At 42.4% G+C, this 26,115-nt stretch overlaps 1 protein-coding gene and 1 long non-coding RNA gene across 2 annotated transcripts in view; one reads left to right on the top strand and one right to left on the bottom strand.

Annotated features, from left to right (window-relative positions):
* asns (asparagine synthetase) overlaps nt 1-20,213 on the bottom strand; it is a 45,101-nt gene extending 24,888 nt beyond the window's left edge. The window contains exons 1-7 of the mRNA XM_028598328.1: nt 20,124-20,213; nt 18,891-19,146; nt 15,366-15,603; nt 15,070-15,255; nt 14,448-14,549; nt 6,261-6,388; nt 2,573-2,699 (exon numbers count right to left, since the gene is read on the bottom strand). Of these exons, the coding sequence (XP_028454129.1) occupies nt 2,573-2,699; nt 6,261-6,388; nt 14,448-14,549; nt 15,070-15,255; nt 15,366-15,603; nt 18,891-19,139 (1,030 nt within the window). The 5' untranslated portion in view covers nt 19,140-19,146; nt 20,124-20,213. The remainder of the gene's footprint in view (nt 1-2,572; nt 2,700-6,260; nt 6,389-14,447; nt 14,550-15,069; nt 15,256-15,365; nt 15,604-18,890; nt 19,147-20,123) is intronic.
* On the top strand, nt 19,775-22,746 carry LOC114568693 (uncharacterized). The gene is made up of 3 exons (XR_003694310.1): nt 19,775-19,862; nt 22,294-22,363; nt 22,649-22,746. It is a non-coding gene; the product is annotated as an uncharacterized LOC114568693 (long non-coding RNA).
* The last annotated feature ends 3,369 nt before the right edge of the window (nt 22,747-26,115 follow it).

The following is a 26,115-nucleotide window of genomic DNA, read 5'->3' as shown; positions in this document are numbered from 1 at the left end:
GTGCAGTCCTCCTGACCCTGGGCTGGCATGCAGTCCTCCTGACCCTGGGCTGACGTGCAGTCCTCCTGACCCTGGGCTGACGTGCAGTCCTCCTGACCCTGGGCTGGCATGCAGTCCTCCTGACCCTGGGCTGGCGTGCAGCTCTCCTGGGCTGGCATGCAGTCCTCCTGACCCTGGGCTGGCGTGCAGCTCTCCTGGGCTGGCGTGCAGTCCTCCTGACCCTGGGCTGGCGTGCAGTCCTCCTGACCCTGGGCTGGCATGCAGTCCTCCTGACCCTGGGCTGGCGTGCAGCTCTCCTGGGCTGGCATGCAGTCCTCCTGACCCTGGGCTGGCGTGCAGCTCTCCTGGGCTGGCGTGCAGTCCTCCTGACCCTGGGCTGGCGTGCAGCTCTCCTGGGCTGGCGTGCAGTCCTCCTGACCCTGGGCTGGCGTACAGCTCTCCTGGGCTGGCGTGCAGTCCCTTCCCAGACTCCCTGCCTGCTAGCGGCCTTCACCAACGGTCGCCTGAAGGGTTTTGCCTTCGCCAACGGTCACCTGAAGGGTTCTGCCTTCGCCAACCACCACCTCGAAGTCCTCCCCATCCTGCTTGGTCGCCTGAGGGGCGCTACCTTCGTTGCCGGCCGCCTGAAGGATTCTGCCTTCTCTGTGGCCCCCTGCTGCAGAAGCCTCTCTGTTCCCTGTGCCCCAGGACTCTCTGTTCCCTGTGCCCCAGGACACTCTGTTCCCTTTGGCCTTTCTTTGTTTCCCTTGCCCCGAGTGGCTCTAGTGCCTTCCCTCTCCCCTCCGGGGTTGACTTGTTGTGACTGTTTGGGTCGTGCTGCAGCTAACAGGACTCCCTTGGTTTGTTTGTGTTTCCTTAATAAATCCTCCACTTCAAACGTTCTCCTGCCTGCCTGCTCTCTGCATTTTGGGTCCGTCATTCCCTACTCCTCCCTGCTACAACCCAACAATTATGATTTTATAATTGCGGACTGTGCAGTCTATATTTGTATCATTAAAGTGCTCATATTATGCTTTTTGGCTTTTCCCCTTTCCTTTATTGTGTTATATATCTTTTTATGCATGTCATAGGTTTACAAAGTGAAAAAGCCCAAAGTCCCCCCAAAGGGCCTTACCATCTCCAACAGAAAACACGGTTCACAAACTGCTCCAAACAGCTCTATTGTAGTCCAGCCTTTACTTCAGAGACAAATCTACATCACTTTGTAACACACGTTATAATGCTCGCCTAGTTGCTAGCATGGCACGCTCTCATACTCTGCTTCTGACTGGCTAGTAGTCCTTACCTAGCTACTGCGCATTTGTGTGACTCCCAACAAAGATGGAACAGAAGTGAGATGTCTCACTCTGTAGCTAAAACAGAGAGCTCAACACACAGGGTGAAAAGAGGAGCTGCAGCAATGTGCAGTACAACAAATATATGGTGTTTTCTGAAAATTAAACCACATAAACCTATTCTGGTACAAACTCTAAATACAATTATGAACCTGAAAATGAGCATAATATGAGCACTTTAATATGATGATGTAGTGCTGGGTAAAGGGCACAGTAAAATGTCCCATGTGTTACCTCCGTTGACCTCTTTCACCATTTGACTAATCTCACTGGATTCCACTGGGATTCAAAACAAGCCAATCAGAAAGAAAAGGAATGCAGCAGTCACAGTTTTCTCACAGCGATCGGCAGAAATGTGAGGTGACCTTTCAGAGATGTGAAAATGTCCAGACAGAGAAAAGCTGTGAACTCCTGACTACTGAATTGTCGTCGCAGATTTAAACCCACTGTAAATAATGTAGATTTTGTTCTTAAACATAAGTGACAAAAAAGGTACCTAATACCGAATTAATGTAGAATGGCACCAATATGAGATAACAAATTGGACCTTCGACCAATGGTATTTTGTTTTATTTCGACATAAAATGTAAGAAAAATACCACTCAATTAATCAGATTATGCCACTTTGTATAAGCAAGTGACACAGCCTAAGTGGGAATTCACACCAAGAAAAGTGATTCTGTGATTTGCCGCAGGGGAAGTGCGACAGCCCATTTGTGTGACATCCTGTTGTGTTTTTAAAGACTTTTCTTAGATCTAATGATTGTAGTCGGACTTCTTTAGCTTTAAGTTTTATCTTTAAACTTTTTGAGTTTTATTTATGATCTGTTCTAACTTTTCCAATGTTTTTAAGATACAGATATGGTAATAAAACATTCCAAAATTATGTGAAAAAGAGACACAAAACTAACACAAAGAAACACAAATGGGACTACAAAGAGAAACGCTAAATGACCACAGGGACCCAAAACAACCCCAAAGAAAACAAAAATGACCAAAAAGAGACCCAACACGACTACAAAGAGACACAAAAACCCACAAAGAAACAAAATGTATGGGGACGTTGATTTTTTTTTTTTACATTGAAAATGTATAATTTTCTTGAGCCTAAACCATCCACTAAATAAGCGCACCACAAAGTGAGGGAAAACACGGCATACTTTACTAAAAGTATAAAGAAACGATTGTGATTTCAAACTCAGCCTAGGTTTACTGGCGTGCTACACCCCCCCACTCACCCACAGAGGCCCGTATGGTGGTGATGTCATAGGTCTCCAGGTGAAAGATGACTTCCTCTACAGCTTGGATGCCTTCTTCTGCACTGAAGTTCACCTCGTGGTGTTCGCTGCCAATGTGAGCTGCCACCTGACAAACACAACCGCAAACCATAAAAAAAATATCAAATACCAAACACACACACACACACACACACACACACACACACACACACACACACACACACACACACAGTATATATTGATTTTAAGATTCTGCTCGTAGCTCTTAATGGCCTTGCACCTCAGTATATTAGAGACATGCTCGTTAGATATGAACCAGGAAGAAGCCTCAGATGTCAGGCAGCGGTCTCTTAAACCTACATTGTGTAATGTTTTGAGTTGATTCTTAGCGAAAACCCCTTTGTTCTTTCACAAATATGTGCTCATTCATGTGTAATTACTTCCACCAGCTAATCAAAGTATTCTCATAAGCTTAGAATCTGATATTCAGAACCATTCAGAATACATAGGAGCAACTCGCTCGAATGATGGCAGCCATATAGCTCCTCCATCTTTAAAGACATTAGCCAAAGAGGGACATACCTCTGCATTTTGCCCTCTTACACCTATTGGCACCATGACAAAAGCAAAGGGGGAGATTACTTGCCAGGGATTAATTCAAAGTTAATATTGGAGTGGCTAGAACAGCTGCGTGTAAACGATGGAGTAGAGCTTCGTTCGGGCCCAAAAAATCAAGCCCAACCCAGCCCGAGCCCGTGCACGTTGTGTCCGAGCCCAGCCCGGAATTAACTGGAATTATGAGCCCGAGCCCGATTTTAACCCGACACTTTTTTAATCCGTGGGCCGTTATAACTGACGTTCTCAACTACAATTCAGAGTTGTTTGAACTGCAGAAATCTGTTTAAAATGATCTTAATGAATAATGCAACAGGAGCGAAGCATGTAAACTGCGCTGTTTGTTTATTCAGAATGGAACGGATCGCAAATGGATCTGAATGAAGAAAAGTAAAAAACTCAACGTATTTCTCTGGGAGGGCTGGTCCGCTTGCCTCGCCCTCAGGGGGAGCCTACGCTTGGAGAAGTAACAGAAGAGGAGGTTGAAGGCTGACTATCATCTTTTCTGCCTTGGCGAGCCTGCTTCATGTGTCTGTTCATCATCCACTTCTCCGTTTTATTTGCTGTCATAGGCGAACAGCAGCCGCACTTAATGCACTCAACAAAGCCGACACATATGTTGTCACTTCCCACGACTTGTTTAAAATGGTCCCATACCTCCGACTTTCCTCTAAACTTGCTCAAAGGTAATTCTCCCGTTTTTCTTTTTTTCTTTACATCCTCAAGCTCCATGTTGCACTTAAGCTCCACCATACAGCCCACAGCCCCGGTGTGATGCGTGCGAGAGGAGGAGACTCCGCACATGACACATGTTGCATTTTGTAACTGTAGTCCAACTTGTGTAACTTTTTGGACACATTTGTTACTTTGGCCTAAATAGATAATAGTTCTGATTATGGCATAGCTTTCTCCCCACCCAATTAGGCTAAAGTAATGATTAAGAAAAACACAAATGCTTGATCAAGGGTCCGGCCCGGCCCGAGGATAGTGGCGGAAAATAACGGCCCGGCCCGGCCCGAAGTCGGGCCGGGCTCGGGCAGAGAATCTAAACTCTACGATGGACAGAGCTAATTTCGGGTTCGGCCACCGTTGGAGGAAGGGCTAGAAAGTAATATTTAGTTGGTTGTCATATACAATTTCACCAAATTCTTATCACAATGTAGCTTTAACCACCCCTCGCTGGAACTGGAGAGCAGAGAAGGCTGCTTTCTGTGTCTATGCCCCAATTATATGGAACACCCTGCCAGTGGAACTGAGAGAGGCTTCCACACTCCATCCATCCATCTTCGTCCGCTTATCCGGTGTCGGGTCGCGGGGGGAGCAGCTCCAGCAGGGGACCCCAAACTTCCCTTTCCCGAGCAACATTAACCAGCTCCGACTGGGGGATCCCGAGGCGTTCCCAAGCCAGGTTGGAGATATATTCCCTCCACCTAGTCCTGGGTCTTCCCCGAGGCCTCCTCCCAGCTGGACATGCCTGGAACACCTCCCTAGGGAGGCGCCCAGGGGGCATCCTTACCAGATGCCCGAACCACCTCAACTGGCTCCTTTCGACGCAAAGGAGCAGCGGCTCTACTCTGAGCTCCTCACGGATGACTGAGCTTCTCACCCTATCTCTAAGGGAGACGCCAGCCACCCTCCTGAGGAAACCCATTTCAGCCGCTTGTACCCTGGATCTCGTTCTTTTGGTCATGACCCAGCCTTCATGACCATAGGTGAGGGTAGGAACGAAAACTGACCGGTAGATCGAGAGCTTTGCCTTCTGGCTCAGCTCTCTTTTCGTCCTGGCGGTGCGATAGATTGAATGCAATACCGCACCCGCTGCGCCCGATTCTCCGACCAATCTCCCGCCCCATTGTCCCCTCACTCGCGAACAAAACCCCAAGGTACTTGAACTCCTTCACTTGGGGTAAGGACTCATTCCCTACCTGGAGAAGGCATTCCATCGGTTTCCTGCTGAGAACCATGGCCTCAGATTTAGAGGGGCTGATCCTCATCCCAACCGCTTCACACTCGGTTGCGAACCGATCCAGTGAGTGCTGAAGGTCGCAGGCCGATGATGCCATCAGGACCACATCATCTGCAAAGAGCAGCGATGAGATCCCCAGCCCACCAAACTGCAACCCCTCCCCACCCCGACTACGCCTCGATATCCTGTCCATAAATATTACAAACAGGATTGGTGACAAAGCGCAGCCCTGGCGGAGGCCAACCCTCACCTGAAACGAGTCCGACTTACTACCGAGAACCCGGACACAGCTCTCACTTTGGTCATACAGAGATTGGATGGCCCTGAGTAGAGACCCCCTCACCCCATACTCCCGCAGCACCTCCCACAGTATCTCCCGGGGGACCCGGTCATACGCCTTCTCCAAATCCACAAAACACATGTAGACCGGTTAAACAAAACAAACAAAACACTTAAAAAAAAAATTGCTTTTTACAAAAGTCTAGGAATAACTGAGTTTGTCGATGTTCAATTTTAATCTTTAGCTTGTGTGTGTGTGTGTGTGTGTGTGTGTGTGTGTGTGTGTGTGTGTGTTCTATACATGTTTTGTTTCTATTTTAAAGTGTTTAATTGAACAAAGTTTTATTTTATGTCGCTTTTGTACGAAGCACATTGTGTTACTTGTCAGATTGGATGTCTATACTAGAAAATGGGGAAAGTACCTGAGCTTTCTGGAGGCTCCGAGGAAACTTTGTACTGGGGGAGAGACGTGTATGGGCTTATGGTTTAGTCATTTAAATATTTGGTTTATTTTCTATTTTGTTACTATTTTGTTGAATGATTTGGAATATTGTAGTTACTGTGTCATCTTTTAAGTGAGAGGGAGGGGAACATGTTTTTAGTGGTGGGGGAAACCGGAGCACCCGGAGAAAACCCCATTCAGACCCAGGAGAACATGCAAACTCCATACGGAAAGGCCCGGGACAACAAGGGTTTCGAACCCTGTACCTTCTTGCTGTGAGCCCAACGTGGTGCCTATTGGGCCACCGTGCTGCTGTCAAGTTATGGCCAATTATGTGAAGTATTAAAGATGCTGCCAGGGAACACATTATGTGAAAAGGGACTGACCTTGCGAGCAGCTATGATGTCTGGACTGTCCTCTGACCCGATGGAAAATGTCTGGATGGGATACTGCAGCTTTTCCTCCTTGGCCAGCTTCACCAGTGTAGCAGCAACCAAACTCGAGTCCAGACCACCTGAAGCATAGGCAACATGACTGAGGATCATCAACACAAACCACATCAATGACTAAATATCTAAATTCAGGCTAAGCTGATATAACGATAATGATGATATAACTGTGCTGCATGAGGGAAAACTGTGTGGTAAACACTTTGGAAAGTGTGTTGTGTATTAAAAATACACCCTGTATTTTACATATTCTTACCATTATTCAGTCCCTTCAGGATTTCGCGATGTCGCCAATTCACGCAAATTCAACCAATCACCGTAACTTTGGTGCGACTCGCAATTTTGACCAATCACCGCAACTTTTCCGCAAATTTGACCAATAACCGGAGTTTCCAGCGACTCCAACCAATCCCAGCAGTCCCACGTGCCAGACTTCACGTCAGAATAATGTGACTCTGAGAGCCACTGACCAAGTGGGAGTGAGAGAGAGCTTGTTTCCGATGTGAAGACAAGACTCAAACATCTCACATTTACCAACCAAACGTACAGCAAAAGACTGTGCAAAACATTTCAGACCGTCCTGCCAACCTGTATACATTTGAACATCAACGTACGCTGTAACGATTTTTCACTCTAAAGTCACTGAAGCTGCTGCTGTTTCAATCCTGTCGGCTGTCTGCACCAGCCATTTTCATATTATACCAACATTTGCAGCATCCTGAGCCTTTTTGGTAAGGTCACTAGGAAAACTCAGCCCAGAGTAGTTTTATTCTCCCCCAAACAAGTTTCCTTATATTTTTAAAGAACTATACAAAAAAAAGCAACTTTTTTTGCAACTTTCACTGTCTCCCGCAACTTCATTGCAACAAACATACAAAAAACATAGCAACTTCTATCGCAATTTTTTACAAAAGTTCCCGCGAAATCAGGCATTTCGGACCGTAACAATCTCAAAAAAAAGCCGCAAAATCCTGGAGGGACTGATTATTGTTAGGGATGCACCAAATATTCGGCCACCAAAAATTTCAGCCGAAATACTTTTATCACCGAAATAATACGGCCGAAAATGTTGTGATGCCGCAAACAGAAACTGCGACCTGCACGTGTGTCAGTACCTGATCCGTTCCACCTGCAAAGCATCTCCTAAGCAAAGAGGTTGAGACGGACCACGGAGTGAAAACAATGAAAAGTACGCTCTTAGAGTCTGTCAGCACACGTTTCAGTGAGATCTATTCGGATCCTCTGCACTTCATCGCGACTGTACTTGATCCGCGTTATAAAGACCATTACTTGGATGGGGAAATAAAGTAGGGTGCACAAGAAATGATCCAGGCCGCGATGGATGCGGAGAACCCGAAAAAAAGACTTGTCTCTCTGCACCAGATGAGGGGCATGCACCCTCGTTGTCCGATATGTTGAGTGAAATCCTGCAAGAAAGTGCCTCAAATAATAATAATAATAATAATAATAACAACAACAATAGGTAAGCTATTCTGTTCTTAGGCTACTATATACTGTATGTGACTATCAGATTGTAGCCATATTTCTGCTAGATATTTTTTTAATTAAACTTTAATATTAATTTATACAATTGCAATGCCTTGATTTTAGCAAAGTTACTACACAGTCATAGCCATAAATGCAATGGTACTAATAATTGGCATAATTTCTTTCGGTGTTTTGGTTTTCGGTCTTGGCCAAGAATTTTCATTTCGGTGCGTCCCTAATTATTGTTCATGTGTTTTCTGTTTCTGTGTCGAACATTAGCATTAAAGGAGAAATCCGGCTTAATAACACATGGGTCCCGAGTCGACCGTTCTCTGGGATATGTTTTCATGCTAATCAAATGTGACCAGTTTTAGCGCAAACCACTAATTAGCTTAACACTAATCGTCGGGGTAAAGAAAAAATAAATCTATGGAGTGAGGACTATGGTTAACTGCTCCTCAGATCTCTGCAGGGTAAATCCAGACAGCTAGCTAGACTATCTGTCCAATCTGAGTTTTCTGTTGCACGACTAAAACTACTTTTGAACGTAAACATGTTCCACCAAAACAAGTTCCTTCCTGAGACTATTTAGCAGAGGCAACGTGGCTCCGCTTGGTGCTTAGCACCACCCATCACAATTGTGATTGGTTTAAAGAAATGTCAATAAACCAGAGCACGTTTTTCTCCCATCCCGGAATGCTGCAAGAACTATCCAGACCCTCCTCCGCAGCGCTGTGGAGGAGGGTCTGGCCACGGGAGACTACTATTTATGTAACAATCTGCTTCCGGAGCTGTTTTTCAATTTCAATTTTATTTATGTAGCACGTTTAAAAACAACCTCAGTTGACCAAAGTGCTTAACATGCTCCAAAAGCAACGAAACAATAAACACAAACAAGGCACGATGTACAATACAAAATAACTGACAGTAGAAAAAGAATAAGGTCAATAATGTCCAGATATCAAAGCTCAACTTGAATTGAAAGCTGATGAATAATAGTTGGTCTTAAGCATGGACTTGAACGTTTCAATGGTCCGAGCTGTTCTTACATGAGGTTTGGAGCAGCCACTGAAAAGACTCGGTCACCTTTGGTTTTTAACCTGGATCTGGGCACATCGAGGAGCATCTGATTGGACGACCTCAGTGCTCTGACTGGCGTGTGGACATGTAAGAGCTCTGATAAGTAAGAAGGCGAGAACCCATTTAAGATCTTAAAAACAATTAAAACTGCGAGCAGCGATGGACGGGCCCTCCTGCCTCTGCGCGCGTCGGGTTTACCGGCGGACGCCGCCGAGTACAACGATAGCTCACACAAGACTCTACGTCATGGGTCACCAAACTAAGGCCCGCGGGCCGACTCAGGCCCGCCACGCCCCTTTGACCGGCCCCCCCCCTTCTGCCCCCCCCCTACCCCAAAAGTCTTCATGGCCAATTTTTTTTTTAAATTGCTTTTTGGAAAATAATAACATGTCTGCATCTGGTATTTTTTTTATTTTTTATTTTAAAAATTGATATCAACTAGGCAGATGTTTCTGACCTTGACAGCTTTGATGTTATTTTTATTAGAAAATAAATAAATGAAATATCTGTGGTATTTCAAATTTAAACAAAGTTTTAAGACTCGATTACTACTTTTGCAAACCACTAGTAAAGATAAACAAATATATGCCAGGAATCAAGTGTTGATATAGTAGTGTGGATATAGTAGTGGGGATGGCTGTGCCAGGCTAGTAATCTCTGCTACACAATGGTGGTCATTTTGGTCTGGGTCATACAATTCTGTTATATAGCTGACCTGGCCCCGGCCCCCCCCATCACAGTCAGGAACGATAATGTGGCCCCCAGAGAAAAAAGTTTGGTGACCCCTGCTCTACGTCATACGGTTCATTAACTGTGAAAAGGGGCGTGGCAAAAGCGTAGGGGGCGGGTCACCAATTAAAAAGGAAGTCTGTGCTGAGTTCAATGATACCTCACACAAGATACCCCCTTAGATGGGTCAGCATTTATTCAAAAGGGCGTGGCTTCAACATAGGGGGCGGGCCAAACCATCACCAATGAAGAAGGAAGTATCTGCTGAGTTCATTGATACCTCACACAAGGGTCTATCTTAAATGGTTCAAATTTTAAGAAAGGGGGCAGGGCTTAAGCATAGGGGGCGGGTCAAACCATCACCAATGAAGAAAGAAGTCTATGCTGAGTTCAATGATACCTCACACAAGGGTATACCTTAAAAAGTTCAAATTTTATGAAAGAGGGCGGGGCTTAAGCATAGGGGGCGGGTCAAACCATGACCAATTAAAAACGAAGTCTCTGCTGAGTTCAATGACACCTCACACAAGACTCTACTTTAAACGGTTCAAATGTTATGAAAGGGGGCGTGGCCTGAGTAAGTGGGCGTGGCCATATTATAGGGGGCGGCTCAGTATCACACATAGACCACACATTCTGAGTTTCATGCAAATCGGATGATGTTTGTCATATAAGGCAGATTTCCTGTTGCCAGCGGGGGGCGCTATAACCAAAAGTCAATTTTGGCCTGTAGGTGTCCTCAGGCCTGGACCCTTGTCAATTGTGAGAAATTTCGGGCAGACACGACAACGTACACTCAAGTTACAACAACTTCTTTGTTCATCGTTGAACACTCAAAATGGTTGCCACGCCACGCCCACACCGTCTGACGAAAAGTTTTTCTTTTAATAACTTTTCAGCGTTAAGGTGTTGGGATGGTACAGACCAAGTTTGAAGTCCATCGGATGAAATCTCTAGGAGGAGTTCGTTAAAGTATAGCACCTTGACTTTTAGGCCTACTTCCTGTTGCCACTAGGGGGCGCTATGACTTTAAGTAAATATCGGCCTTTATTTGTCCTCAGGGTTGGACTCTTATGAATCCTGAAAAGTTTCGAGGTAATCGGACAACGTACACTCGAGTTACACCCACTTCCTGTTTCGGCGGCGAAACGCACAAAATGGCCGCCACGCCCTATGACGAAAAGTTTTTCTTTTAACAACTTTTCATCTTTAACATCTTAAGATGGCACAGACCGAGTTTGAAGTTGATCGGATGAAATCTCTAGGAGGAGTTCGTTAAAGTACGACATGTGGAAATGGCCAAAATCGCACTAATTTCGAACTTTGAAATCAAAATGGTGGACTTCCTGTTGGGTTTAGGGTATGGCTCTAATGAAGTATTTTGTACATCTTGACATGTTACATATGTGTAACAAGTTTCGTGAGTCTACGTTAAACGCACTGCAGGGGCTCAATTTTTTTATCTTTCTAGGGGGCACTAGCGAGCCATTTTTGTGCGCCTATTCCCGAAACCCTTAAAATACGTAAATTTTCACCAGACTTGATGCGGCCGCCAAATTTGGTGAGTTTTTGAATATGTTAAGCCCCTCAAAAAGCCAATTCATTTGACAGGAAAATAATAGAAAGAAAGAAAGAAAGAAAAATAATAATAATTCCTTCAGTTTCAATGGGGCCTTCGCCGCTGTCGGCGCTCGGGCCCTAATTAATACAATTTTAAATTCAATCCTGAAACAAACAGGAAGCCAGTGGAGCGTGGCCAAAACCGGTGTAATATGATCACGCTTTTTAGTCCCGGTTAAAAGTCGAGCTGCTGCGTTCTGGACTAACTGTAACCGACGAAGGGATGACTGATCCAATCCAACATACAGTGAGTTACAGTAGTCCAAACGGGACATAATAAATGCATGCATGACTCTTTCAAAGTCTTTACCTAGCAGGTAAGGCTTGACCTTAGCCAAAAGTCTCAGCTGGAAGAAGCTAGTTTTAACAACAGAACTAATCTGTTTGTCAAATTTAAAAGCACTGTCAAAAATCACTCCCAGATTTCTGGTAAAAGGACGAATTTGGGAACCTAAAGTACCGAGAGTATCTACACAGGCACTGAAATGTTCAGCACGTCCAAACACAAAAACTTCGGTCTTATTGTCATTAAGACTGATCCAACCATATTTTGAGATCACTCAAGCAGTTTAACAACGGCTGGATAGTTTCCTTCTCATTGTTTCTTACAGGCAAATAGATTTGTACATCATCTGCAAAACAATGGAAAGAAATGTTGTGTTTTTTTAAAATGGACCCTAAGGGCAGCATGTACAAAGAAAATAGCATGGGTCCCAAAATGGAACTTTGGGGGACCCCACAGGAAAGAGGGGCAGCAGATGAAGAGCAGTTACCAATGTGGACAGCAAAACTCCTATCTGTCAAGTAGGATTCAAACCATTTTAAGGCAATGCCCGTAATGCCAACACTTTGTTTGAGTCAGGATAAAAGGATAGAGTGGTTGACAGTGTCAAAGGCCGCAGTCAAATCCAAAAGCACTAAAACAGCGGAGTTTCCTGAGTCGACCGCTAAGAGAAGGTCGTTGTAGACTCTTAGGAGGACAGTTTCAGTACTGTGACGTGGCTTAAAACCAGACTGGAACTTTTCATGAATACTAAAATCATCTAAAAATGATTGAAGTTGATTAAAAACAACCTTCTCCAAGACTTTAGATAAAAAGGGTAGTTTAGAAATAGGTCTAAAATTAGACAAAACTAACGGATCCAAATGTTTCTTTTTTAAAAGTGGTTGCACAACAGCATGTTTAAAAGCAGCTGGAACACACCCTGAGCTAAGAGATGAGTTAACCAAGGATAAAATACTGGGCCCAACAGTGTTAAAAACATCTTTAAGTAAGCGTGCAGGGATACTATCCAGCAGGCAATTAGCCGGACGAAGCTGCTTGACTATGTCAGAAAGAAGGTGGAGTGAAACTGGCTCAAACTGCTGGAAGACAGCTGGGCATAAAGAGGTAACAGAGGGTCACTGGTAAAAGCAGGGGATGAAAAGCTCAGGCCAGCAATTTTATCTATGAAGTGTTTCAGGAAGTTTTCACACAACAATGTGGATGGCACAGCACAGTCAGTTTCACAAGGGTTAATAAGTGAGTTAAACACTTTAAAAAGAACCTGAGGCCTCTGGGTGTTACTAGCAACCAGGTGAGATAAAAAATAAGTTTTAGCAGATTTAACTGCTCCCTGGTATTTATGTAATAAGTCTTTTAAAATTTGAAATGACACTTGAAGTTTGTCCTTCTTCCACTTTCTCTCAGCTGTTCTGCAGGCCCGTCTGAGAGAGCGGGTGTTGTCATTCAGCCAAGGTTCTTTAAGAGTTTTTGTGCGTTTCTCCCTCAGTGGGACAACAGAGTCCAGTATCTCTGTACAACTAGAGTCAAAGATGTTGGCGAGTTCCTCCACATTAAGAAAATCACCAAGATTGTAAAGCACTGAGTTTTTAAAAGCAGCAGAAAACTGTGAGGCAGTTTGAGGGTTAATTGCACGGACACAACGTGCGGGGGAAACAGATAAAGTGTCCGAGCAGGGGACAACCATAGTAAATAAAACAGGCAGATGATCTGAAATGCATGTGTCGCATATTTCACTAATGGCAACATCTAAGCCATATGACAGCACAAGGTCCAACGTATGTCCTTTTTCGTGCGTCGGGCCAGTGACAGACTGCGTGAGACTAAAAGAATCAATAAGATTAAGAAAATCCTTAGACATCGGTCTGGATTCGCAGCACACATGTATATTAAAATCACCAACGATCAAAAAGCGATCATATTTCAAAACAATTCCAGCCACAAAGTCTGCAAAGTCCTGAATAAAATCCTTATTAAACTTTGGAGGTCGATAAACCACAGCACATAAAACAGTCACTGGAAGATGTGTCTCAAACAGTTGCAGCTCAAAGCGGGAGCAGCTGTCAAACAGAATCTCCCGACATGGAAAAGCACACTTAAACACAGCGGCTAATCCTCCACCTTTACCTGTGGTCCGAGGGGAGCTGAGGAAGTTCAGAAAAAGGCGTGAGCTCGCCATCATGAAGCCAGGTTTCTGTTAAGAACATAAAATCCAACTCACGAGAAGTGAAGAAGTCATTGAGGAGAAAAGTCTTGTTGGCTAGCAATCTAGCATTAAACAAAGCAAGGCGAAGAGTTTGATCCTCACTGGCTGGAGGCGCCGCACGATCTAGCGGGCGCAGGTTAAAAAAATCCACCCCACCTCGGCGGAACCGAGCACGCATGGGAGAAGATCCAAGTACTGACCCGGCCCGTGGTGCTGTCAGCAGGTGGGCCTCGGAGATAACCCGTGAGCCAGGGACAATGGGACGAAGCCAGCGGTCTCTCATCCCCAGCAAGCGCCCGGCAGCAGGAACGTAGCGTCCATCAGGACACGTCACACAGGTGAGCGCCAGGTAAGCCTTGAATCTGACCAGCACACCTCCACGCTTTCCCCGTCGTCTGTAGCGTTTCTTACGGGGAAGAACAGCAGGTGAACGGCGCAGGTGCTCAGGTATATTCGACAGCAGAGGAGGAATCCTCGAGGTCCAGCAATCTCCCAAAGCATGTCTTTCAGACAATAAGTCAGCAGATAGTCGAATGTTGATAAGTGCTTGGCGATCATAAACGAGTAAAGCAGAAACATCTTGACAGTAGATAAATACAGTGATAGCAAACAACAGACTAAGCAGACGAGACGGAGACAGACGGCTTGCCATGCACACTAGCGCCATCTTCTCTCTCTCTCTCTGTTTGAGTACAAAGGTGGCATCAATTTAAATTACCTGACAGAAGACAGCCAATTCTCCTGCTGGCCATGAGACGTTTCCGTACAGCATTCTCAAACAGGGTTCTGATGTTGCTTTTCACTGTTTCCTCGTCAAAACCTGTGGAGACATCAGTTTAATAAAAATTCATTCTAAACAAAATGTTTGACTAAATTAACACCTGTTAACATATACATACATATATATATATATATATATATATATATATATATATATATATTTTTTTTTTTTTTCTCGATGATATTACTTGCGATAAATAAACAGATATTAAAGTGTACTCAGTTCTGCATTTCTGCTGCTCTCAGTATCCCGCTAAAATACAACACATTGCTTGTTGATTTTAAACAATGAAAAGGAAAATATTTCTATATTCTTTTATTGAACAAATTGAACACTGCATTGAAGATAAAGGCACCACTAAAAAAAAGGATAACAGTAACATTTTAAAGTGTAGTTTTCTAATGATATTTTCTTTCTATTAAACACAAAAAATCTCTGAGCATCTTTGGCAATATGTCGCAGCGTTTCGAGAAATGCTTATGGCGCCAGCTGATATCGCGATGACAATAAAAAAAACGATATATTGTGCAGCCCTAGTTAGCAATGGACAGTTTCATACTTGTAGGCAGTCTCTCCACATGGTCGTAGATGGCATGAGCGGGCTCATTGGTGCAGCAGTGAAACCGCTCCTTTTGAATGGACTGAACTTTGCCGTTCAGCTTCAGATCAAAGACCTCAAAGTACCCAGGGAGAAAGGGAACAATGTTGGCAGGGGTAGCCATGGCATGGGTAATGTCTGTAAGTCCTGTGGTCAGAATAACAACAAAGTTAAGCAATGCTAAAAAGCTTTAAAACACTTCTCAAGGGAGTATAAGAGACCCAGATTCAAGGAGGGGTATTAAACTTCCCCATTACCTTTGGCTTCTGAGCAGACCGCAAGAAATCCATCGTCTGTGAGGAGTCGGAATAAAGGCCGGACACCGTACGTATCTCTTCCCAGGAAGACTTTGTTGTTGGCAGTGTCCAGCAGAATAAAAGCAAAGACACCATCCAGGAGAGAAGCCATCTTCTGGATGCCAAAGCGGTCATACAGATGGAGCAAAATCTCACCGTCCACTTTGGTCTGATGATCAAAGCCAAACTGCTTCTGCAGCTGAAGGACAATTGGAGAAATACCACAAACATGGTTATTTAAGGTGTCCTGGTTTCTTCACATAAACGTTCATACCTCTCTTATGACTGACAAAACACGGATCTAACTAAGTTCACATTATTTTGGCATGGCCAGAGTTTGGTTCTCTCCATACCGAAGTGTCAGAGATAACTAAAGCTGATTTTATCATTCTTTCTGTCACTTTGTTTGTTCAGGAAGAAGTAAGTAGGTAAGAGCAAAAACTGAGATACATTTCTACTACAGAATAATGTGAATCAATTACAGCTGAATTAAGGAAGGAACAGAAGGAATGGGAAAAAAAGAACAACAACGTTCTGATGTTATTACTAAGATATACTGTAGTTTTTGTTAGATAATACCCTCCACTTTCAGTATCAACTTTAACTCATCAATGGCACTGTCTGTGATGTGTTTTTACACTCTCAGTAAAGATCAAATTGACAATTTAAAAAAAAAGGCTGCGATTTGGTCACGTGACTCCCAAGAGCAAATCAGTCTGCACTCCGCAGAGAAAGCATCAACTCAGCACGCTAACGCTACGCCGTACCTTGAGCTGATTTCTGTCATTCAAACAACTCTGAGTTGTAGTTTTAAACTTGTGAGGGTTTTATTCAGGCTCCAGTCCATACATGCAGATAATGAATACAGGCACGCAGAACTGAAGGCTCGGTTAGCAACAATTAGCTCTGATTAGCGGTTAGCTCCAGTTAGCGGTAAGCTCCGTTATAAAGATATGGAGTGGAGGAGACTGTTGCGGAGAGGGGTAACAACCAGACTCTGATAAATGACGTTCGGGGAGCTTTCACAGGAGCGTGGCCGCAACACCTGCATGCTACTGCTAACGTAACGATAGCCGCTCTGAGCAAGTGCAGCGTCGTTGACGCTGTCAGGCACACGGCACGCTACTTCCTGAGGGGAGGGAGGGGCTGGAGGCAGCTCCTCTTTGTGCGCTGTAAAAAAAAATACACCAATGTACATATTTTTACTCATTTAACTGTCTAGTAAAGTTCAAAGACAGTGTTTAAAAAGTGCAATCCACATGGTTACATATGTTTATGTAAATAATAATTAAATAATCTAAATACTACTAAGTGTGGTAAAGCCACATTTGTTTTTATATTTCTGCAGTCTGCACTTTAGTTCGTGCGATTTGTTTCTGACTTTCATATAAATGTTTCCACCAGGCTTGGTCAGTGCTCAGTATACTACTGTGATTGAAGTAGTTAAATAAAAGATCTCATTCATATAAATTCATGCATCACCTAATTTCATCATCACATCCAGACCTGGCCTCCAGGAAAGAACAGTTTGTTTAATCTATCTAATCTTGTGTTGTTCATACTATACAATGATTTATTGATAGTTTTTGTTGAATAATACAGAAGACCAAGAGCTTAAAAAATAATCGCATATTGAATCGCAATCGCAATATTTTTGAAAAAAATCGAAATTAGATTATTGCCCTAATTTTAAAATTATAGCCCTAATTTGTATAAGGGCCAGGAAAAATTGACTTTGGGCAAGTAGAAAAAAAAATCTGACAGCTCTTTCATTTTAAAACAGATATGTTGTGTATACTGTTTAAAGTGCTCATATTATGCTCATTTTCAGGTTGCTCTCAATTGTATTAAGAGGTTGGACCAAAATAGGTTTACATGGTTTAATTTTCAAAAAACACCATATTTTTGTCATTTTGTCACATTGCTGCAGCTCCTCTTTTCACCCTGTGTGTTGAACTCTCTGTTTTAGCTACAGAGTGAGACATCTCACTTCTGTTCCATCTTTGTTGGGAGTCGCACATGCTCAGTACCTAGGTAAGGACTACTAGCCAGTCAGAAGCAGAGTATGAGGGCGTGCCCTGACAGTACCTAGGTAAGGACTACTAGCCAGTCAGAAGCAGAGTATAAGGGCATGCCCTGACAGTACCTAGGTAAGGACTACTAGCTAGTCAGAAGCAGAGTATAAGGGCGTGCCCTGACAGTACCTAGGTAAGGACTACTAGCCAGTCAGAAACAGAGTATAAGGGCGTGCCATGCTAGCAGCTAGGCGAGCATTATAACGTGTGTTCCAAAGTGACCACGTTTGTCTCTGAAGTAAAGGCTGGACTACAATAGAGCTGTTTGGAGCAGTTTGTGAACAGTGTTTTCTGTTGGAGATGGTAAGTCCCTTTGGGGGGGGACTTTGGGCTTTTTCACTTTGTAAACCTATAACGTGCACAAAAAAAAGATAAATAACAATAAAGTAAAGGGAAAAAGCCAAATAGCATAATATGAGCACTTTAAGTATTTTTGAAATGATTTTATAGTGATTTTTTCCTATTTTACATTTATGTTTTTTTGACTTTTACAGTACTTGCTTTTACTGTATTTTTGATTTCCTCTTACTGTGTTTATTGTACGCACCAAACACCAATTATTTACGTCCATGTAAACGCACTAAGTGTGGGAGTGTGTGTATTGATAGTTTTCACATGACGTCACAGCACTATGGGAACACCCACCTGGGGGGCAAAAAGAAGCTGCCCTCCACTGTCTGTGAATGAGTCTACTCAGCTTTTACCACACTGTAGCCTAAAATATCAGACATCAGAGTTGTTGTTCAACTGGATGCACAAACCAAAGAGAGAGAAGCCTATACTCTGCTCCCTGACACTTCCCTCTGCCCTGCTGGTCCTGTATTCTACACAAGATATATTGCTAACGTTAGGTAGCTAAACATCGATAAATCAGTTCACAGCTCCCGCAGGGAAGTATAGTTTATAAAGTGGAAGTAGACAAATTACCAACTAGCTTTGTTGTCTGCTTATCAACTCCTTGAACGGATTATAGTATATTTTACCATGGCTTATTTTAGAAAAGGCCATGGCAAGAAAACGTGTAGATTATCAAAAAAGACATTGGATCATAGATGTTTGTTTCTGACTGCTGGTGTTAGCTAGCATAGCTAACGTTAGCGCGCTAGCGAGCTATCCTTTTCCCAGAATTCGTGTCTGATCGCAGACAAAATGGCAAAATCAAATGCAATCCAACAGCACATTATACAACATAAACAAAGACACGTTTTGTTGCCGGGGCCCTTTATGAAATGAGAAGTGCTGAAAGTTACAACATCATGTTATGGTTGAGTGTAGCTAGCTAGCTAGCGCGTTAGCTAACATTAATGGGAGAAATGAATGGGAAATTTACTTCTGGAACCTAAGGTCTCTCGGAGGAGGGGCAGGACCGTTGAGCTCTATAGTTTTCAGAGAAGCAGCAAGCATATCTTACCGTGTGATGATTGTAGATCTCTCCATTGTAGCATAACCACAAGAAAGGAAACTTCTTGATGCGTAAGGGTTGCATACCATACAGCTGGTCCACAATGGCCAACCGGTGGAAGCCAAAACAGCAGTTGGTGAAGCCGTTGACGTTCTCAAAGCGGAAGGCATCAGGGCCCCTGTGAGCGATCTTCATGGCACTAGTGCACTGAACTGACAGGCACTCATCACTGCCAAACAAAGCCCAGATACCACACATTTCACAGCTGTGGGAGAGGGGTAGAAAAAACGCCAGACAGACAGTGTCGATTAGTGTGCAGTTTACAACTATACAAAGAAATACTAACAACCGGAAATGTAAAATAACTGTGACATAGAAACCAGAACTAATAACTTGTTTTTATTGTTTGTGAAAAAACTAATACAATGTTTACTAATCTGTTTCGAAGTTTAAGATTCCTGAGAAATGCTTGTATAAAAGTGAAGGATGTCTGATGGTAAGGATTTCCTAAAAATGCTGTTAACGTAATTAGAATATTAGGACGTATACATGATAAAGACACTAGCACCAAAGAGCCACACAAGAGCCACATAAGCAGGGCCACACGGAATCTGTGGACACAGAATTCCCACGGATTTTTAACTAATTCAAATAAAACTTAGACTTCTTAGACTAGAGGCTTCCTCTCAGTGGACTGAATAAATCCTTGAATAAATAAAAAGGTAAAACAAAAAAAAAAAAAAAAAAAAAAAAGACGACGGTCCCTAACTAGCTAGCTACACCTATAGTGACAGGCGCGTTGGACAGACATGTCTATTGCGCTCTCAACTAAATCGTCATTTAGGTGATTTTGAGTTGACCAAAACGGTGAAACGTCTCCCTAAATTTGCTCTCCAACATACTGCGGAAATCGAGGCTTTGACACGGATCTTAAACGGACGAATGTCAAATATTAAACTAACTTAGCAATGATATTGTAAGGTAATTACACCCTATACAGGTTATTACACCCTATACACCTTACTTAGGAATTGGTCAATTGTCATACTCTAACGTTATATGTAACGTTAACTATACTTTGTTATTGATAAGCTATTCAAGGAAATGTAAAAGTCAGTGAGGTTTTAAGCCAAATTCTTTTAAAAGGCAATTTAAAGTGAAAGTCACTATTTCTGTCTAACGTTACCCCGCGAGAATGTAAACAGATGAACAACACAAACACTGCTAGCTGTGTTACCTTACCTTGGTCTTTAAATGATTTTCGTAGAGATGAACTGAATGGCTGCACCATGCATGTACTGCAATGGCTTCGGCAAGACCAAGACCCGTAGACGATTGCGTTCTACCCGGAATTATAATCGTGTCTTCAAAATAAGAGCGTACTACGTTGTTGGAGGGAAAAGCAATACCAATGTAGTTTAAAATTACATTATGTTATAAAATCGAGATATATGAAAACTGCAGCTAGTAAACATAGATATGCAGTAGTACTCAAACACATTTTATTTGTATTCCAAAAAGCTTGAAATTATTTGGTGAAATGTTTTATTTTGAAGGTTCTACCCACAGATTATGGGGATGTTATTTTAATGTTGACAGTGCAGCCCAGCCTCATGGTCATGTCCGCCTGCAACAGTTAATACTGTTGCATCACTTACAGACAGAGGCGGATTGCACTATATTTATATTGAAATCTTAAATCTCAGACTATACTGATATTGCACTATTCCTTCCCTCTCTTCAATTGTTATTGTATATTTTTTGTAAATTTGTAAATTCTATTGTGTTGTTATACTGCATACTTAACAGTATTTTTTTATAGGCTATTTCTTACTGTCCTTTCTTATATTATTCTTTCTATGTTAAGTGAGTGTTGTACTTTGAGAGCAAAGATTAACCAGAATCAAATTGTTTCACGCAAACCTGGCCAATAAAGCTGATATAGCATTTTGGGGGCCCAAGTTAAACAGAGGCATGGGGCCCTCCCCAGCTGTTGTTCTCCACCCTTTTTAATCTTTATTCAACACTTTTCAAAACCAACATGAAAAAGGTACTAATGTTTCCTCAGCATTTTGTCTTGTTTCTAAACTGTATGTTAAATGAGCGGTGACGTTAAATCAGCTGTTTCACATAATGTTCTAAGGTACCGTCTATGTGTTGGAGCGGTGTTTAGCTAGCAAATAAGCCCACTGATGGCAACGTTATTATTCATATTTTGGCACAATGTTAAGTAATTACAGTAACTGTGAATATAGTGAGTTAAAATGTGGTCTGAGCTGCACATTGCAAACTGTGTTATGTATCTGGACTTGTTCATTAGCTCTGTGTGATATCTGTAACGTAAAAGCTGAACAGACTCACAGTAGTAAAACTGTCCCGGGAGAGTCAGACACTGTCCTGTGTCACCGAGACACTGTCTCAGGACAGTCAGACATTGTGTGTGCATGTTTGGAATGGTTAATGGAGAGAGAATATTTCTCAATGTTTAACTATGTATATTTAGAATAATGTATATCTTTGAATCATTGTACATCTTTGAAATGTTTATTTGTTTTATTTTAGATAAAAGATGTAGATTGTTTTACATAAAATTGTACATGTAAAAAAACTTGCAAATTTGCAAAGTTGTTTGTCAGAATTGTTAATAAAGATAACTTGTGCTTTTAATTAATTGTCAGGGCCCCACCTCCCTGAGCTGTCTCCCCTTCCCTTTTGTATGTCTCCCTTGCCTCTGCCCCTTTTTGTGTCTGTGTTGTTTGTATCCGTCCGTCTCTTTTTGTTCCTCAGTTTCCTGAATCCCCACTACCATTGAAGGCACCCCGGCACCAAGGCTGCTGCAATCACTACAAATCTACTACACCTGCTCCAGTCCACGCACCTGGGGCTGATTGCCACTCTCCCTATATTAGGGAGAGGTCTGCCTTCAGTCCCCGCCAGATAATTGTTTCAGCCACACGCCGTTCTCCCTCCACCGCCGGTCACTGCTTTTGTTCCCTCCTCAACTGGATCTTCTGTTTGGACTCCTCGTGCCGACCTCTACCTTGCCCTCCGTGTCTCTGGACCCCCAGCCTGTTTCTGACTATTCTCGCCTGCCGTTTGTACTTCTGCTGAGCCACAACCTACCCATACTCACTCCCATAACCTCCACGACGGAACACCATCTACATTGTTCATTTTCTAATAAACAGTAGTATTATTGAACTCGCCCTGTGTTCTGCTTTTGTGTCCTGCCCCGTCCAGAGCGTGACATTAATAGTTCCGGATTTGTTTTCAAGTACAGCTGACATACAGCCAACGCTCAGTCAGACCAGTTATATAGTGTCTGAACATCCTTGAAACTGCATGAAATTAATTAATTATTAATTAAAGAATTGCAAATAAATGTTTATGTGGACATGTCTTTTCTACCTAGGAAGAGAGGAGAGAACACATCAGTGTATGGCGGAGGACATTAATGTGTTCCAGAAGCTTGAGAGTGGACGGTCAGTATGTCATTAATTTTAATCTTAAGATATAAATATGGTATAAAAGTTACATTTGTTTTGTAGATCTTGGACTATCCCTGTGTTCTTCACATCTAGCTAAATGTATCCAGAAGTGGAAAATCTGCTGTGGGTACAGTGTGAGTCCTGTAAAGGATGGCTGCACATAGAGTGTGCAGGCATTGTTGATATTGTTGAAGCATTGATATATTGTTTTTTACCCCTACATGTGCTCTAGTACTTTTGTACTCTTCTCGATGTATAGTTAACAACATGTCTTGGTAGGACTCTGAGGGTTCTCCATCAGAATGGGACGGAGGGTCTGTGGAGACATCCTGCCACATCTTTGGAACTTCGACAGCTTTTGCGTCAAGCAAATAGTCATTTCAGCGTTGAAAATGTTAGTGATTTTGGAAAAAGTTGCATGTTATTTATGTAGATTTGTTTATACCTACCCTCTATAAACAGTCAAATAAGGAATCTGAAGATGGCATCAGATAGGCATGACATTGGATGCCAGAAAACTGAATTTGATATGAATACACACTGTACAGTTGATTTAGTGATAATGCACTGTTTATGAATAACAACTCTTTTAAGTAAACATACAATTAGTAATGCAAAAAGTTATTGTTCCAAGATTCATTTCTCTTTTGCCGCCCCAATTAGCATATTGATACAGGCTGCCATAATCTACAATGAAGACGTCATAGATGTCGACCTTGTGTGCAATGTAATGATGCCTGAGGTAAGGAAATATGAATATAAAGGCCATGCTATAGTATGATCAGTGTTACTATGGTTTCTCCAGAATAAATAAAACAAACCATACCAGACATGCGTGTGGGCACTACATTATTTCATGCTATTTCCAAGTTCAAATTTGTTTGCATTTTAAGGTTTCCATTAACATTGTCACGAACCACGAGGGTTTCTGCAGGTTTCTGGCTGACAGGTTCGTGTCCATGCATCCAGCATTGGAGTAACAAGCATTGCTGGGTTTTTTTCTGTATTATTTATTCATTCTTTTTTAATAATTCATTATTTATTAATTCATTTCATTGTGTCCTATTGGATTTTAATGTATTCATTTCATCTTCATTTCATGATTTGATGTGTGTACTGTGGAAATTCAATTTTATTTTATTATTTTAAGTTTATGATGTATTTTGCTCTGTTATCTGCATTTGCTAACATGGCCTACTACTAGTTGGCTTCAAGACAGTAGTATTATGGCTCAGTTAGTTGTCAAACAATTATAGGCCCTGGAGTTCACCATCATTAGACTGATAGAAGTTGGCACAGATACTGTGATTGGGCATCGTCGGTGAATGTTGTTCAGTAGATTTCAATCTACAGAGACAAAAAGCAAATGGTTGAAACATTGAAGATATTGGCAGGATCAGAATGTATGCTGTCTGAAGATATCTGAGATTACACATATCTGAACCTGCATTCCATCTCAAATTGTTTCTATTACAACATACCAGTTGAGGTAAAACAGAAAGACTATGGTCTAATCCAAGCAGAAGAGGGGTTTTGTCGTTTAATTTGTAAATATTGACCTGGTGTGAAGTTGGACGGTTTATTTCTGCACTAAAACCCCTCCAATGTCTAGAAGATGCTTAAAGAGATGCATGCGCAAGGTGAGAGAGTAGTTGTGTGTGCGTGTGTGTGTGTGTGTGCGTGTGTGTGTGTGTGTGTGTGTGTGTGTGTGTGTGTGTGTGTGTGTGAGAGAGAGAGAGAGAGTGAACATGTGCTTATGTACCATGTAAAGTTTTCTAGTTTCAGTTTCCAAAGTTTCATGTTCATGTTTCTAAAAATTAAAATGTGTTCTCCAAAACTGTCCAGTTGTCTGTTTTATTTTTTATTATAGTCTACATATCTCATGGATGGATAGGCACACAGATAGGCTAGCCTAAACGAATGTTGTAGCCTATGACTTAAACAGACTTGGTAAGATGCCTAATTATGTTAAAAATTGCCTATAATAAAAAAAATGCAATTATTATTTATTCTTAAAAGTTGAGCTGGCACAAGGAATTTCATTACTTATTATTCCCTTTATGAGTACATGGAAATAAACTACTCAAACTTGAAATAATGTTGCTTTTGGAATATCAACAATTTACATTTAAGTGTTTAGTAAATACGTCAATCAGGTGAAAGAGCCGTCTAGCTCCATAGACTCCCATTCATTTTGCTCTCGCCCGCAATCACCCCCAGTGGAACTCTGGTGGAACTGCAATCAAATTCGGTACAATGGGGCTGAATAGGGAGTGAACAGGCTCTCTGTAGACTGGCTCTGACCAGGAGAAGTGGCCAATCAGCAGAGAGAGAAGGCGGGTGTGATTGTCTCAAGCAGCCGGTGATTGGCCAGCATGGCTGACAGTAAACCTGATGGGATGGAAGCAAAAAGCCAGCCTTCATCTGGTCAGTCTCAGGCCACATCTACACTGCTACGCTTTGGTTTAAAAACTAATATCTTTTGCTATGTTTACGCCTTGCATTCACACTACTGCAGTGTTTCCGAACTCCTAAAACAGAGACATTTGGAAACACCGCTGCCCCCGTTTTGGTTTGAAAACTCCAGGGTGGCAGAGTTCCACCTTGTCGTCGCTCCAAGATAATAAATCCCTGCTCCTACTTTTCACCATTGTTGTTCTTTCTCCAAAGTATTTTCTGTATCTTCAACTTCTACATCCATAATTTAGTAACGTCAGACAATCTGCTTTCTGTTAACATCTTTTAACACTAATACACGGCTGGACTGCTGGAGATCTGTGTCGACATTTCTGTCGAACATTTGTCTACAGTTTGCATCATAGAAATTAGACGGCAAGGTGGCTAAATAGTTAGGCTACATTTTGGCGAGGAAAAAAACTAGCATAGGGATTATATTTTAAATATAATAATATTTTTTATATAAAGTATGGCTTTAGGTATATATATTTTATTTATTTTACTATTCTTTTCTTTCTTTTGTAACACTTTGTTCTGTTCATTTAAATCTCATTGACTTTAGAGTCTGTAGAGTAGCACTTTATTGTGTTGACTGCCATTGTAGTGTAGATAAGGGGTAGATGCTCAGTCTAGGTGCTAGTTACAGGGTTATCACTAGGTTCATGCAGGTGTGTCGGCCAGAACATCCCGCTAAATATCCCGAGCATAAATGAATGAAGAGCTGAGAGATGTTCCTTTCCGTTGATTTATTTCTCTTTCCTTTATGTACGTTTGAGTGTGAGTGTGGTTTTCTTCTCATTTACGCACACTCTGAAGCAAGATGCTGCTTACAATTACGGTCCAACTGACCGACTAACTATCTTACTGCTTATTAACTGTGTGACGTCACCTATAATATACCAATTCGGCACACGCTTTGGCTACCCTGTTACAAGCACTGAATAAACAAGAGTAAACGTGAAACATAAAACACAATACGGTCAACTATACTAAATAATTGCAACACTAACATAACTTTGGGGCCTTTTCTACAGCCGCCCCCAAATGTATGTAATACATTTGCTCATCAATAAAGGCAACAAAGTTCTATGGCTGGGTTGTAGTAGCAGGAGTGGAACCATCTCCATCTTCTCCAGAAGGAAGTGCATGGAGGACAACCAGCTTGGCAACTGGCCGGGTGGAGATTCTCTCCTTCACCTTAAAATCAGCGGACCTGATGTGCCCATCAGGCCTGGGATGAGTCTTGACCACTCTCCCAATGGGCCAAAGGGCCCTTGGAAGTGTGGATC

The sequence above is a fragment of the Perca flavescens genome, chromosome 14 (genome assembly GCF_004354835.1).
Source record: "Perca flavescens isolate YP-PL-M2 chromosome 14, PFLA_1.0, whole genome shotgun sequence".
NCBI classification, from domain to species: domain Eukaryota; kingdom Metazoa; phylum Chordata; class Actinopteri; order Perciformes; family Percidae; genus Perca; species Perca flavescens.
The sequence above is the reverse complement of the archived record's forward strand: the minus strand, read 5'-3'. Positions and strand labels throughout refer to the sequence as shown.